This window comes from Ranitomeya imitator, chromosome 5 (genome assembly GCF_032444005.1).
Source record: "Ranitomeya imitator isolate aRanImi1 chromosome 5, aRanImi1.pri, whole genome shotgun sequence".
In the NCBI taxonomy this organism is placed as follows: Eukaryota; Metazoa; Chordata; class Amphibia; order Anura; family Dendrobatidae; genus Ranitomeya; species Ranitomeya imitator.
The window spans coordinates 525572978-525587894 of NC_091286.1; the positions used below are offsets into that span (position 1 = coordinate 525572978).

The 14917-nt window shown below is 45.7% G+C and overlaps 1 protein-coding gene across 1 annotated transcript in view; it reads right to left on the bottom strand.

Annotated features, from left to right (window-relative positions):
* Nucleotides 1-14917, bottom strand: part of PCOLCE2 (procollagen C-endopeptidase enhancer 2) — a 150747-nt gene that overhangs the window by 42825 nt on the left and 93005 nt on the right. The window contains exon 5 of the mRNA XM_069727568.1: nt 14467-14603. Within this exon, the coding sequence (XP_069583669.1) occupies nt 14467-14603 (137 nt within the window). The remainder of the gene's footprint in view (nt 1-14466; nt 14604-14917) is intronic.

A 14917-nucleotide genomic window follows, 5' to 3' on the forward strand; every position in this document is an offset into this window, starting at 1 on the left:
CAGGACAGGAGGAGTGGTACTGTGCAGTGTATATATACAGGACAGCAGGAGTGGTACTGTGCAGTATATATACAGGACAGGAGGAGTGGTATTGTGCAGTATATATACAGGACAGGAGGAGTGGTACTGTGCAGTGTTTATACAGTATATAGGACAGGAGGAGTGATACTGTGCAGGGTATATATACAGGACAGGAGGAGTGGTACTGTGCAGTGTATATACAGGACAGGAGGAGTGGTACTGTGCAGTGTATATATACAGGACAGGAGGAGAGGTACTGTGCAGTGTATATATACAGGACAGGAGGAGTGGTACTGTGCAGTGCATATATACAGGACAGGAGGAGTGATACTGTGCAGTGTATATATACAGGACAGGAGGAGTGATACTGTGCAGTGTATATATACAGGACAGGAGGAGTGGTGCTGTGCAGTGTATATATACAGTACAGGAGGAGTGGTACTGTGCAGTGTTTATATATAGGACAGGAGGAATGGTACTGTGCAGTGTATATATACAGGACAGGAGGAGTGTTGTGAATTCTGTGGCTGAATTCACTCCTGTGGTCACAAGTGGTATTGCAGCCTCTGGGCTTCCTCCCTCAGATGTTTTGGTGAGCTCGTTGGCTGCCTTGCTATTTAACTCCACCTGAGTCTGTCTTCCTTGCTCCTTGTCAATGTTCCAGTGTTGGATCTGAGCTTCTGCATCTTTCCTGTGGCCTGCTGCTCTGCTAGATAAGTGTTACTTTGTTTTTGTTTCCGTTTTTTCTGTCCAGCTGTGCTATTCTCTTTTGCTGGAAGCTCTGAGACGCAAAGGGTGCACCGCCGTGCCGTTAGTTCGGCACGGTGGGTCTTTTTGCCCCCTTTGCGTGGTTCTGCTTTAGGGTTTTTTGTAGACTGCATAGTTCTCTTTGCTATCCTCGCTCTGTCTAGAATATCGGGCCTCACTTTGCTGAATCTATTTCATTCCTACGTTTTGTCTTTTCATCTTGCTAACAGTCATTATATGTGGGGGGCTGCCTATTCCTTTGGGGTATTTCTCTGAGGCAAGTCAGGCTTGTATTTCTATCTTCAGGCTAGTCAGCTCCTCAGGCAGTGCCGAGTTGCATAGGTAGTGTTAGGCGCAATCCACTGCTGCTTTTAGTTGTGTGAGGATAGGTTCAGGTATTGCAGTCTGCAGAGATTCCACGTCTCAGAGCTCGTTCTATTGTTTTTGGGTTATTGCCATATCACTGTATGTGCGCTGATTACTGCACACTGTGTTGCCTGATAGCACAGCATAACAGTACAAGGAGCCAAACCAATGATTCTCAATAGAGGGAAAAAAGAAGTCCTGACATCATTTTTTTTTCCTCAGCTCTGTCTTCAGTTTTTTTTTTTTTTCCCCTAGACATTAGAGTGCTTCAGGACACAGCTGTGGACATGGATATTCAGGCTCTGTGCTCCTCAATGGATAATCTCGTTATAAATGTACAAAAGATTCAAGATACAATTGATCAGAAATCTATGCTAGAACCAAGAATTCCTATTCCTGATTTGTTTTTTGGTGACAGAACTAAGTTCCTGAGCTTCAAAAATAATTGTAAGCTATTTCTGGCCTTGAAACCTCATTCTTCTGGTAATCCTATTCAACAGGTTTTGATTATTATTTCTTTTTTGCGCGGCGACCCACAGGACTGGGCGTTTTCTCTTGCGCCAGGAGACCCTGCATTGAGTAATGTTGATGCGTTTTTCCAGGCGCTTGGATTGCTTTACGATGAGCCTAATTCAGTGGATCAGGCTGAGAAAAATTTGCTGGCTTTATGCCAGGGTCAGGATGATGTAGAAGTATATTGTCAGAAATTTAGGAAGTGGTCAGTACTCACTCTGTGGAATGAATCTGCACTGGCGGCTTGGTTCAGAAAGGGTCTCTCTGAAGCTCTTAAGGATGTCATGGTGGGATTTCCTATGCCTGCTGGTTTGAATGAGTCTATGTCCTTGGCCATTCAGATCGGTCGTCGCTTGCGCGAGCGTAAATCTGTGCACCATCTGGCGGTATTGTCTGAGAGTAAACCTGAGCCTATGCAGTGCGACAGGACTATGACTAAAGTTGAACGGCAAGAACACAGACGTCTGAGCAGGCTGTGTTTCTACTGTGGTGATTCCACTCATGCTATTTCTAATTGTCCTAAGCGCACTAGGCGGTTCGATAGCTCTGCCGTCATTGGTACTGTACAGTCCAAATTCCTTCTGTCCATTACCTTGATATGCTCTTTGTCATCGTATTCTGTCATGGCGTTTGTGGATTCAGGCGCTGCCCTGAATCTGATGGATTTGGATTATGCTAAACGTTGTGGATTTTTCTTGGAGCCTTTGCGGTGTCCTATTCCGTTGAGAGGAATTGATGCTACACCTTTGGCCAAGAATAAGCCTCAGTACTGGGCCCAGCTGACCATGTGCATGGCTCCTGCACATCAGGAAGTTATTCGCTTTCTGGTACTGCATAATCTGCATGATGTGGTCGTGTTGGGGTTGCCATGGCTACAAACCCATAATCCAGTATTAGATTGGAACTCTATGTCGGTAACCACCTGGGGTTGTCAGGGAGTACATGGTGATGTTCCATTTTTGTCTATTTCATCATCCATTCCTTCTGACATCCCAGAGTTCTTGTCTGACTTTCAGGATGTATTTGAAGAGCCCAAGTCTGATACCCTACCTCCGCATAGGAATTGTGATTGTGCTATTAATTTGATTCCTGGTAGTAAATTCCCTAAGGGTCGTTTATTTAATTTGTCCGTGCCTGAACACACCGCTATGCGCAGTTATGTGAAAGAATCCCTGGAGAAGGGACATATTCGCCCATCGTCATCACCATTGGGAGCAGGGTTCTTTTTTGTAGCCAAAAAGGATGGTTCGCTAAGACCGTGTATTGATTACCGCCTTCTTAATAAGATCACTGTTAAGTTTCAGTATCCCTTGCCATTGATATCTGACTTGTTTGCTCGGATTAAGGGGGCTAGGTGGTTTACTAAGATTGATCTTCGTGGTGCGTATAATCTGGTGAGAATCAGGCAGGGAGATGAATGGAAAACGGCATTTAATACGCCCGAGGGTCATTTTGAGTATCTGGTGATGCCGTTCGGACTTGCCAATGCTCCATCTGTTTTTCAGTCTTTTATGCATGACATTTTCCGTGAGTATCTGGATAAATTCCTGATTGTTTACTTGGATGACATTTTGATCTTCTCTGAGGATTGGGAGTCTCATGTGAAGCAAGTGAGAATGGTTTTCCAGGTACTGCGTGCTAATTCCTTGTTCGTGAAGGGATCAAAGTGTCTCTTCGGTGTGCAGAAAGTTTTATTTTTGGGGTTCATCTTTTCCCCTTCTACTATCGAGATGGATCCGGTTAAGGTCCAGGCCATCCAGGATTGGACTCAGCCGACATCTCTGAAAAGTCTGCAGAAATTCCTGGGCTTTGCTAATTTTTATCGTCGCTTCATCTGTAATTTTTCTAGCATTGCCAGACCATTGACCGATTTGACCAAGAAGGGTGCTGATTTGGTTAATTGGTCTTCTGCTGCCGTGGAAGCTTTTCAGGAGTTGAAGCGTCGTTTTTGCTGTGCCCCTGTGTTGTGTCAACCAGATGTTTCTCTTCCGTTCCAGGTCGAGGTTGATGCTTCTGAGATTGGAGCAGGGGCGGTTTTGTCACAGAGAGGTTCTGGTTGCTCAGTGTTGAAACCATGTGCTTTCTTTTCCAGGAAATTTTCTGCTGCTGAGCGTAATTATGATGTGGGCAACCGAGAGTTGCTGGCCATGAAGTGGGCATTCGAGGAGTGGCGTCATTGGCTTGAGGGAGCTAAGCATCGCGTGGTGGTATTGACTGATCATAAGAATCTTACTTATCTCCAGTCTGCCAAGCGCTTGAATCCTAGACAGGCCCGTTGGTCGTTATTTTTTGCTCGTTTTGATTTTGTGATTTCGTACCTTCCGGGCTCTAAAAATGTGAAGGCGGATGCTCTGTCTAGGAGTTTTGTGCCCGACTCTCCGGGGTTATCTGAGCCGGCGAGTATCCTCAAGGAAGGAGTCATTGTGTCTGCCATCTCTCCTGATTTGCGGAGAGTGTTGCAGAAATTTCAGGCTAATAAACCTGATCGTTGTCCGGCCGAGAAACTGTTCGTCCCTGATAGGTGGACTAGTAAAGTTATCTCTGAACTTCATTGTTCGGTGCTGGCTGGTCATCCAGGAATCTTTGGTACCAGAGAGTTAGTGGCTAGATCCTTCTGGTGGCCATCTCTGTCACGGGATGTGCGTGCTTTTGTGCAGTCCTGTGGGATTTGTGCTAGGGCTAAGCCCTGCTGTTCACGTGCCAGTGGGTTGCTTTTGCCCTTGCCGGTCCCGAAGAGGCCTTGGACACATATTTCGATGGATTTCATTTCTGACCTTCCCGTTTCTCAAAAGATGTCGGTCATTTGGGTGGTCTGTGATCGCTTTTCTAAAATGGTCCATCTGGTGCCCTTGGTTAAATTGCCTTCCTCCTCTGATTTGGTGCCTTTGTTCTTCCAGCATGTGGTTCGTTTGCATGGCATTCCTGAGAATATTGTTTCTGACAGAGGTTCCCAGTTTGTCTCGAGGTTCTGGCGAGCCTTTTGTGGTAGGATGGGCATTGACCTATCTTTTTCCTCGGCCTTCCATCCTCAGACTAATGGCCAGACCGAACGAACCAATCAGACCTTGGAAACATATCTGAGATGTTTTGTTTCTGCTGACCAGGATGATTGGGTGTCATTTTTGCCGTTGGCTGAGTTCGCCCTTAATAATCGGGCCAGCTCGGCTACCTTGGTCTCTCCATTTTTCTGCAATTCTGGGTTCCATCCTCGTTTCTCTTCAGGACAGGTTGAGTCTTCGGACTGTCCTGGTGTGGATTCTGTGGTGGACAGGTTGCAGCAGATCTGGACTCAGGTAGTGGACAATTTGACCTTGTCCCAGGAGAAGGCTCAGCTTTTCGCTAATCGTAGACGCCGTGTGGGTCCCCGACTTCGTGTTGGGGATCTGGTTTGGTTATCTTCTCGTCATATTCCTATGAAGGTTTCCTCTCCTAAATTTAAACCTCGTTTTATTGGTCCGTATAGGATTTCTGAGATTCTCAATCCGGTGTCTTTTCGTCTGACCCTCCCAGACTCCTTTTCCATACATAATGTATTCCATAGGTCGTTGTTGAGAAGATACGTGGCACCTATGGTTCCATCTGTGGAGCCTCCTGCCCCTGTTTTGGTGGAGGGGGAATTGGAGTATATTGTGGAGAAAATTTTGGATTCTCGTGTCTCTAGACGGAAACTCCAGTATCTGGTCAAATGGAAGGGTTATGCTCAGGAGGATAATTCCTGGGTTTTTGCCTCTGATGTCCATGCCCCAGATCTTGTTCGTGCCTTTCATGTGGCTCATCCTGGTCGGCCTGGGGGTTCTGGTGAGGGTTCAGTGACCCCTCCTCAAGGGGGGGGTACTGTTGTGAATTCTGTGGCTGAATTCACTCCTGTGGTCACAAGTGGTATTGCAGCCTCTGGGCTTCCTCCCTCAGGTGTTTTGGTGAGCTCGTTGGCTGCCTTGCTATTTAACTCCACCTGAGTCTGTCTTCCTTGCTCCTTGTCAATGTTCCAGTGTTGGATCTGAGCTTCTGCATCTTTCCTGTGGCCTGCTGCTCTGCTAGATAAGTGTTACTTTGTTTTTGTTTCCGTTTTTTCTGTCCAGCTGTGCTATTCTCTTTTGCTGGAAGCTCTGAGACGCAAAGGGTGCACCGCCGTGCCGTTAGTTCGGCACGGTGGGTCTTTTTGCCCCCTTTGCGTGGTTCTACTTTAGGGTTTTTTGTAGACTGCATAGTTCTCTTTGCTATCCTCGCTCTGTCTAGAATATCGGGCCTCACTTTGCTGAATCTATTTCATTCCTACGTTTTGTCTTTTCATCTTGCTAACAGTCATTATATGTGGGGGGCTGCCTATTCCTTTGGGGTATTTCTCTGAGGCAAGTCAGGCTTGTATTTCTATCTTCAGGCTAGTCAGCTCCTCAGGCAGTGCCGAGTTGCATAGGTAGTGTTAGGCGCAATCCACTGCTGCTTTTAGTTGTGTGAGGATAGGTTCAGGTATTGCAGTCTGCAGAGATTCCATGTCTCAGAGCTCGTTCTATTGTTTTTGGGTTATTGCCATATCACTGTATGTGCGCTGATTACTGCACACTGTGTTGCCTGATAGCACAGCATAACAGAGGAGTGATACTGTGCAGTGTATATATACAGGACAGGAGGAGTGGTACTGTGCAGTGTATATATACAGGACAGGAGGAGTGGTACTGTGCAGTGTATATATACAGGAGGAGTGGTACTGTGCAGTATATATATACAGGAGAGGAGGAGCGGTACTGTGCAGTGTATATACAGGACAGGAGGAGTGGTACTGTGCAGTGTATATATACAGGACAGGAGGAGTGGTACTGTGCAGTGTATATATACAGGAAAGGAGGAGCGGTACTGTGCAGTGTATATACAGGACAGGAGGAGTGGTACTGTGCAGTGTATATATACAGGACAGGAGGAGTGGTACTGTACAGTGTATATATACAGGACAAGAGGAGTGGTACTGTGCAGTGTATATATACAGGACAGGAGGAGTGGTACTGTGCAGTGTATATATACAGGACAGGAGGAGTGGTATTATGCAGTGTATATATACAGGACAGGAGGAGTGGTACTGTGCAGTGTATATATACAGGAGGAGTGGTACTGTGCAGTGTATATATACAGGACAGGGGGAGTGGTACTGTGCAGTGTATATATACAGGAGGAGTGGTACTGTGCAGTGTATATATTCAGGGGGAGTGGTACTGTGCAGTGTGTATATACAGGGGGAGTGGTACTGTGCAGTGTGTATATACAGGGGGAGTGGTACTGTGCAGTGTATATATTCAGGGGGAGAGGTACTGTGCAGTGTGTATATACAGGGGGAGTGGTACTGTGCAGTGTATATATACAGGGGGAGTGGTACTGTGCAGTGTGTATATACAGGGGGAGTGGTACTGTGCAGTGTATATATACAGGGGGAGTGGTACTGTGCAGTGTATATATATACAGGGGGAATGGTACTGTGCAGTGGATATATACAGGGGAGTGGTACTGTGCAGTATATATATACAGGGGGAGTGGTACTGAGCAGTGTATATATACAGGGGGAGTGGTACTGTGCAGTGTATATATACATGGGGAGTGGTACTGTGCAGTGTATATACTTCAGCAGCCACTCAGCCCAGGCCCCTAGCACCTGTCCTGTATATATATTATATATACTGTATCTATACAGACTGTATAGATACAGTATATACAGGACAGGTGCTGGGGCCTGGGCTGGGTGGCTGCTGAAGTATATAACATATATATATCAGCTGCAGCCGCCCAGCCCATGGCCGCCCCAGCTCACCCAGACTGTTAGAATACAGCGATATCATTGCACTCACTCAGGCGCAGATAGGAGCTCCTCCAGAATCATCCTGATAGGTTCAGCAGTGCAGCCAGGGGTGGGAGAGCAGAGCAAGAGAACGTGTGCTCTCCAACCACAAACAGTCACGGTGGCTGCATTCTTAACCCCTATGTGCCTGCCTGCACTGAAGATGCTTGTGCCAGCTCCCACTGCCCGCACTTGTAAGACCGCCGTGCCCACAAATTGAAAGGGTAAGCAGCAGGAAAAACAGCGGGCAAGCGGCCAGATGGACCTATGACAGCGTGAGTGGGCCCCCCGTCTCGCCAGGGCCCCGGCACTTGCCCGGGTGTGCCGGGTGCTGACGCCGGCCCTGCCAAGACCTCTTTCTCTCCTCCACACTTATTCGCTCGTCACCCAATCACCTCCAAGACTTCTCCTGAAAATCCCCCATCCTCTGGAATTCCATGCCCCAACACGTCTGATTAGCCACCACTTTTTGCCTGCAATTACTCTGCTGTCACTTCCCCAGCACTGGAACTGCCGCAACTTCCCCAACCTACTATCTCCTTCCACATTACCCTGTACCAGTGCTTCTCAACTCCAGTCCTCAAGACCCACTAACAGGTCATGTTTTCAGGATTTCCTTAACATTGCATATGTGACGCCCAAGAGACCGGGATACCCAGCACCGGACCAATGGGGTCTGTCTCTTGAGGGGGATGTCACGGGTGGCTTGACCCGGTGCTGTGGCCTCAGGCAATGCACAGTGTAAGGGGTATCGTGAGGGGACAGGCACTTACTTGATCAGCAGCAGGTTCTCCCAGCGGCGATGATCCCGATCCTGGATAGATGGCTATTGTCCAAATGAAAGACTAAGGCACTGAAACGTTTAACCAGTTTACTTTAACATAAAAGGATTTACAACCAGTCCTGTCACCGGAGTCTGTATGGGAACTCTGAGTTACTTTGACCCTGCCGGGGTCTTCGCCTCTTATTGTGCGCAATTTCTGTGTGGCCCTGCTGCTGTATGTGAACTGGCTGCCGGCCCAATCTGTCCCCTCCGGGTCCTGGTTCGACGGGCAACCCGAGTCCTTTTATCGGCTTACCCCCTCCAGGAGTACCGCTGAACTCTGTGTCTGTTGCTGCGTCCGGCCCTAGTGAAGCTGATATCACCTCACGTTTTTCCGGTTGCTGTATTATATATAATCAATACAGCCACGGATCCGGTATCCGTCTTTGCGCCTGTTCTGGGTAGTGATTAATGCTACCCGGTTCTCACAATGTCCCTTTTCTCTGTCCCTCTTCTCCTTAGGCCGGTGATTTGGGCCTGGAAACCGTCATAGGGCTGTTAGAAATTCAGCTGTATGACCTCTCACTATCAGCTCCTTAGCCCAACTGCCATTTCTTCTCTCAGACCAGAATGGATTAAGGGGAGTCTCTGGAGCTCCCCCTTCTGGCCGGAGGTGGTAGTGCAGTTTTGCTATTTTAGTATTTGTGTCTAGTGTCAGTAACTATTTTTGTGGCAAATACCCCTAGGGGTGCCACACATAGGTGATGGAATTAATGCTTGAGCAGGTAATGAAATTATCACCTGGGCAATACTAAGGATATCCTGAAAACGTGACCTGTTGGTGGGTCTTGAGGACTGGAGTTGAGAAACATTGCTGTAGACTGTAAGTCTACATGGGTAGGGCCCTCTCCCCTCTGTACCAGTTTGCCATTGTTAGTCTGTTCATTGTAATTTATATTTGTATTTTGTATGTAAACCCTTTTTCATATGTACAGTGTTATGGAATTAATGGTACCCTAAAAATGAATAATAATAATGTGCAAATAGTACAGAGGACATTGTGTAACAGTAATAAGCAGTAGCATTGCATATCCAGCACCAAAGGGAGATGAAAAAAACGTAGTAAGAAACTGTATATATCAGTATCCATGAGTGTCTCTGCTTCTGCCTTCTCCTTCCCTCTCTGTAGACTTTTAGAAGTTACCGTTTCCTGGTCTCTCAGTGAATTGAGAGTAAATGATCAGCTCATGAGAGGGGAGGAAAGGAGTATAATACAGTATATGGGATAGGTATGTTTTTGTAAAAATGTAAATTACACAATTTCTTTCATACTTCTATTTAGATTTAAAAGTTGTTCTATAATTGGAGGTGCCCTTTAAGTTTTTTTATTTCTCAAATGTGAATGCAACCTTGGCAATCTCATGTGGCACATTAACTGACGGCAAAGTCAGGCTCAAAATCACCAATGACTATTTCTTGTTGGACACCAAGCTTTGTTTTTCACTTTTTGTTCCTAGAACATGTGCCATTTGGAATACATGCAGGAACTAAATGGACCGCACCCACTTGTCCTTGGTTTAGAGCAATAAGTATGTATGTGTGCAACAGAAGTGTTGAAAAGAGCAGATTAAGCAGTGTATAGCAATTGTAAGAGGTAAAGGAAAGTACTCATGCCACGTAGCATGTATGGTGCTCAGACTACTCATTCCATAAGACATACATTCAGTTGAAATGCATTGCAATGTAAAAAGCCACCGGCTCTCTGCACCAGCCACCGGTCTATCAGAGGCTGTCATCGGCGGCAGGCTGTAGAGAAGGAAGAGGATGCTGTTCGCCACGGGAGCTACAATAGGTGAGAAGAATGGTGTTTTTTATGCGTATGTGAATGGTGTCAGAATGGGAGAAATGATTACAGAATGAGGGCCAGGATGGGGATTATTACAGTACTACAAAATGGGGGCTAGGAAGGGGGTATTATTACAGCAAAGGTGACATAATTACAATATGAGGGGCCAGCATTACAGAATGGGAAATATTATTACAGAATGAGGGGCATAATAACAAGGTGGGGACACTATTACAGAATCTATACTATATAATTGTCTAAGGGTCACTTCCGTCTTTCTGTCTGTCTGTCTTTCTGTCACAGATATTCATTGGTCGTGGCCTCTGTCTGTCAGGGAATCCAAGTCGCTGATTGGTCGTGGCAAAACTCCCATGACCATTGCCACGACCAATCAGCGACGCCCGCAGTCCGGCGGCAATATGGCCACTCTTTCCTCCCCGCAGTCAGTCAGTGTCCGCTCCATACTCCTCTCCAGTCATCCAGTCAGCCCTCACGCAGGGTTAATGCCAGCGTTACCGGACCGCGGTGTAACGCACTCTGGTTACGCAGCTATTAACCCTGTGTGGCCAACTTTTACTATTGGTGCTGCATATGCGATCTAATGTTAAAAATAATAATAATAAACAAAATAAAACGTTATACTCACCCTACGCCGTCGCGTCCTGTCCTCAGGTTCCGCTTCCAAAGATGCTATGGGAGAAGGACCTTCCATGACGTCACACGGTCATGTGACCGCGATGTCATCACAGGTCCTGCGCTCATACCAATCCTGGGACCGGAAGCTGCCGGGTGCACCGCACACAAGCGCTGAAACTACAACGGGCTCTTCGGATGGTGAGTATATGTTTCTTTTTTATTTTTTAACCTGTTACATACGTGGCTGGGCAATATACTACGTAGCTGGGCAATATACTATGTGTCTGTGCTGTATACTACGTGACTGGGCAATATACTACGTGTCTCTGTGCTGTATACTACGTGGCTCTGTGCTGTATACTACGTCGCTGTGCAATATACTACGCGGCTGGGCAATATACTACGTGACTGGGCAATATACCTCATGGCTCTGTTGTTGTGGATTCTGTTTTTGGGCTCCCTCTGGTGGTTACAGATGGTACTGGGTGACTTGTGTTCTCTGCGGTCTCTGGTGTCCACCTGTTCTATCAGGATATGGGAGTTTCCTATTTAACCTGGCTTTCTTGTCATTTCCTCGCCGGCTATCAATGTAATCAGTGTGTCTTGTTACCTCTGCTTCCCGCTTCTGTATTCTTCAGGACAAGCTAAGTTTTTGATTTCCTGTTCCACGTTTTGCTTAATTTTTGTCTTAGTCCAGCTTGCAGATATTTGATTCCTTTTTGCTGGTTGCTCTAGTGGGCTGATATTACTCCTCATGTTCCATGAGTTGGAACATGAGTTCAAGTAATTTCAGGATGGTTTTTTGTAGGGTTTTTCGCTGACCGCGCAGTTCACTTTTGTATCCTCTGCTATCTAGCTTTAGCGGGCCTCATTTTGCTGAATCTGTTTTCATAACTACGTATGTGCTTTCCTCTCATTTCACCGTCATTACATGTGGGGGGCTGCTATTTCTGTGGGGTGTTTCTCTGGAGGCAAGAGAGGTCTGTGTTTCTTCTAATAGGGAAAGTTAGTTCTTCGGCTGGCGCGAGACGTCTAGAATCATCGTAGGCACGTTCCCCGGCTACAGCTAGTTGTGTGTTGAGGTTCATGATCGCGGTCAGCTCAGTTTCCATCACCCTAGAGCTTGTTTTGTTTTTTGTGCTTGTCCTTTTGTGATCCCCTGCCATTGGGATCATGACACTCTGTGCTGTATACTACGTTGCTGTGCAATATACTACGTGACTGGGCAATATACTACGTGGCTCTGTGCTGTATACTACGTTGCTGTGCAATATACTACGTGGCTGGGCAATATACTACGTGACTGGGCAATATACTACATGACTGGGCAATATACTACAAGCTCTGTGCTGTATACTACGTCGCTGTGCAATATACTTCGTGGCTGGGCAATATACTATGTGGCTCTGTGCTGTATACTACATCGCTGGGCAATATACTACGTCGCTGGGCAATATACTACGTGACTGGACAATATACTACGTGACTGGGCAATATACTACGTGACTGGGCAATATACTACGTGACTGGGCAATATACTTCGTGGCTGGGCAATATACTACGTGGCTGAGCAATATACTATGTGACTGGGCAATATACTACGTGACTGGACAATATACTACGTGGCTGGGCAATATACTACGTGGCTGGGCAATATACTACGTGGACATGCATATTCTAGAATACCCGATGCGTTAGAATCGGGCCACCATCTAGTGTAGACATAATTATAGTAAGGGGCCAAGGCATGGGAAAAATTACTACAAGATATGGGTCACGAAGGGGCACATTACAGGAATTATTACAGGAACCAGTGAAAAAAAAAAGATTAAAAATATGCCATAGATGTTAAAAAAAAAACAATCAAAGTGTCGTACATCAAAAATAAAGGATATAACTGAAAACGTTAACTTGTCACACAAAAGAGGCAGCCTGACAAATTCACGTTTTTTCTATGTGTGGTCCAGTTACTTGGTTGAGTTTGAGACCCCTGATCTACAGGTATGAGTTGCATTAAAAAAAAAAAAAAAAACAGTACACAGGCAAAGATGCATACCTGTCCAAGGCTTCCAAACAATTACACTAACCAAAGTGCAGCAGACCCAAGTTAAGATGGCAGATAACAGAAGCACAGGTGCAGCTGGGCCCTAGATGGCTCTGTAAACTGTGGCCTCTGTTCACACAGGATGCATTATAGCAATGGCTGGCCCGCTTTATGGTGTTACTAATAGGCCTTGAGCCATATGCTCTGCATTTCTGTGTGAACATGCCACATACAGATTATTTTGCATAGGTGTGCCAGGCGGCCAAATCCTGATTGTAGGCTGGCTGCATTATCGGTATTATTGCACCTGTGCTTCTGTTATCCACCATCTTAACTTGGGTCTGCTGCACTTTGGTTAGTGTAATTGTTTGGAGGCCTTGGACAGGTATGCATCTTTGCCTGTGTACTGGTTTTTTTTTGTCAAGAATAGTGGAGGTTTTTAACTCTAATGGTGTTTTTTTTGCATGAGTTGCATTACCATGACAGCTGTCTGTACTGATGCTTTACTGTGTTCATAACCATTCTTGAGGCTACTGTTTGGTGTGCTGAATAGGGGATTTGCGGATGTTCCCTCATTAATCACTTTAAGTATATAATAGTCCATCAATGTATTTTCAAAAAATGTTTTGTTCCCAATGCTGCAAGAGGACATCATGCAACTCATGCAAATCCCTGATACAGATGTGCACAGAGCCTTGAAGGGACACTGTAAAGAATATAATGGCATATTGCTGGTCCTTAGAATTACAGGTCCACAGCCCCGATTCAGTGCCACTGCTTCTTGTCAGTGTTAGCCTACATTCACACATCAGTTTTTCTCATTCATTTGCTGCCTGTTTATAGGAGTGTACACTGATACATATAATTTAATGGTACCATTCACACCTTAGTTTATTTTATAGATCTGCTTTTCCATTCTGTCAAACTAAGTATATGTATTATTCTTATCTAGTTTCAAACTTGGCCATTCAAATCTTTAGGGATCCAAATATGAAAGAAAAAACGGAAGACATGCCTTTTACATCAGTTTTACATCTTTTTTTAACTGATACACTGCTAAGCATCAATGGAAAAAAGTAAAAAAAAAAAGGAGGTAAAAAAACTGTTACAAAACAAATGTAAAAGAAACGCAAAATGAATGCTACATCAAAGAAAAACAGCCCATGTAAAATTAGAAATGGACATGTTAGGCTACGTTCAGACTAGCGTTGCGCGCCGCTGCATCGGCGACGCAACGCACGACGCACACAAAAACACGGCAAAACGCACGCAAAAACGCTGCGTTTTGCGACGCGTGCGTCGATTTTTGCCGAAAATCGGACGCAAGAAAAATGCAACTTGTTGCGTTTTCTTGGTCCGAAGCTAGCGGCAAAAAAGACGCAAGTGTTGCAAAACGCAACACACAAAAACGCATGCGTCCCCCATGTTAAACATAGGGGCGCATGACGCGTGCGTCGCCGCTGCGTCGCCCGACGCTAAGACGACGCACACTAGCAGAACGCTAGTGTGAACGTAGCCTTAATGCAGCCTCACTCTATACAGCGGCTTTTCTGGTTATCTGCTGTTCAAAAGTGCTGCAACAATGCACTGTACCTGAATGGTGTCATTATTGCTATTCCATGCACAGTACTTGGCCAGAACAGTGGGGACCCGGATGTCGAACCCCACAATCTGAATTCTCCACTGAACTTTGAGTTGGAGTTACTTACGCAGGTGGACTGTCCCCACAGAACTTCCCAATCCTCTTGGCATCATTCATCTCTCCTCCATTAAATACTGCCACGTAATCATATCTGCAGTAATTGTCCCTCTCCACATCAAACTTCTCAAACCTTACTTCAATTACCTGCAATAGGAGGCAAGAAAATGAATGGAACACCCTACATATTTCAATCCATCAAGCTGCACTAGTCTGTATCTATTAGGCATCTATCCCTAATTACATCAGCTCGAAATACTTCTTTATTACAATTATGGGACTCTAAACCCATCATCACCTATCTTGTACTCCATACACATTAGGTAAAAGTCGTTCTAACCCTCTGATTTTATCAAGATGAACTCTCAAACTCTCCTCTAACAGATGATTTTACAGAAGTGAAGGACATGGCCAGTTGGATATCATCAGCCTATCTTTTCGTTCAATGTAGAGATAAGTCA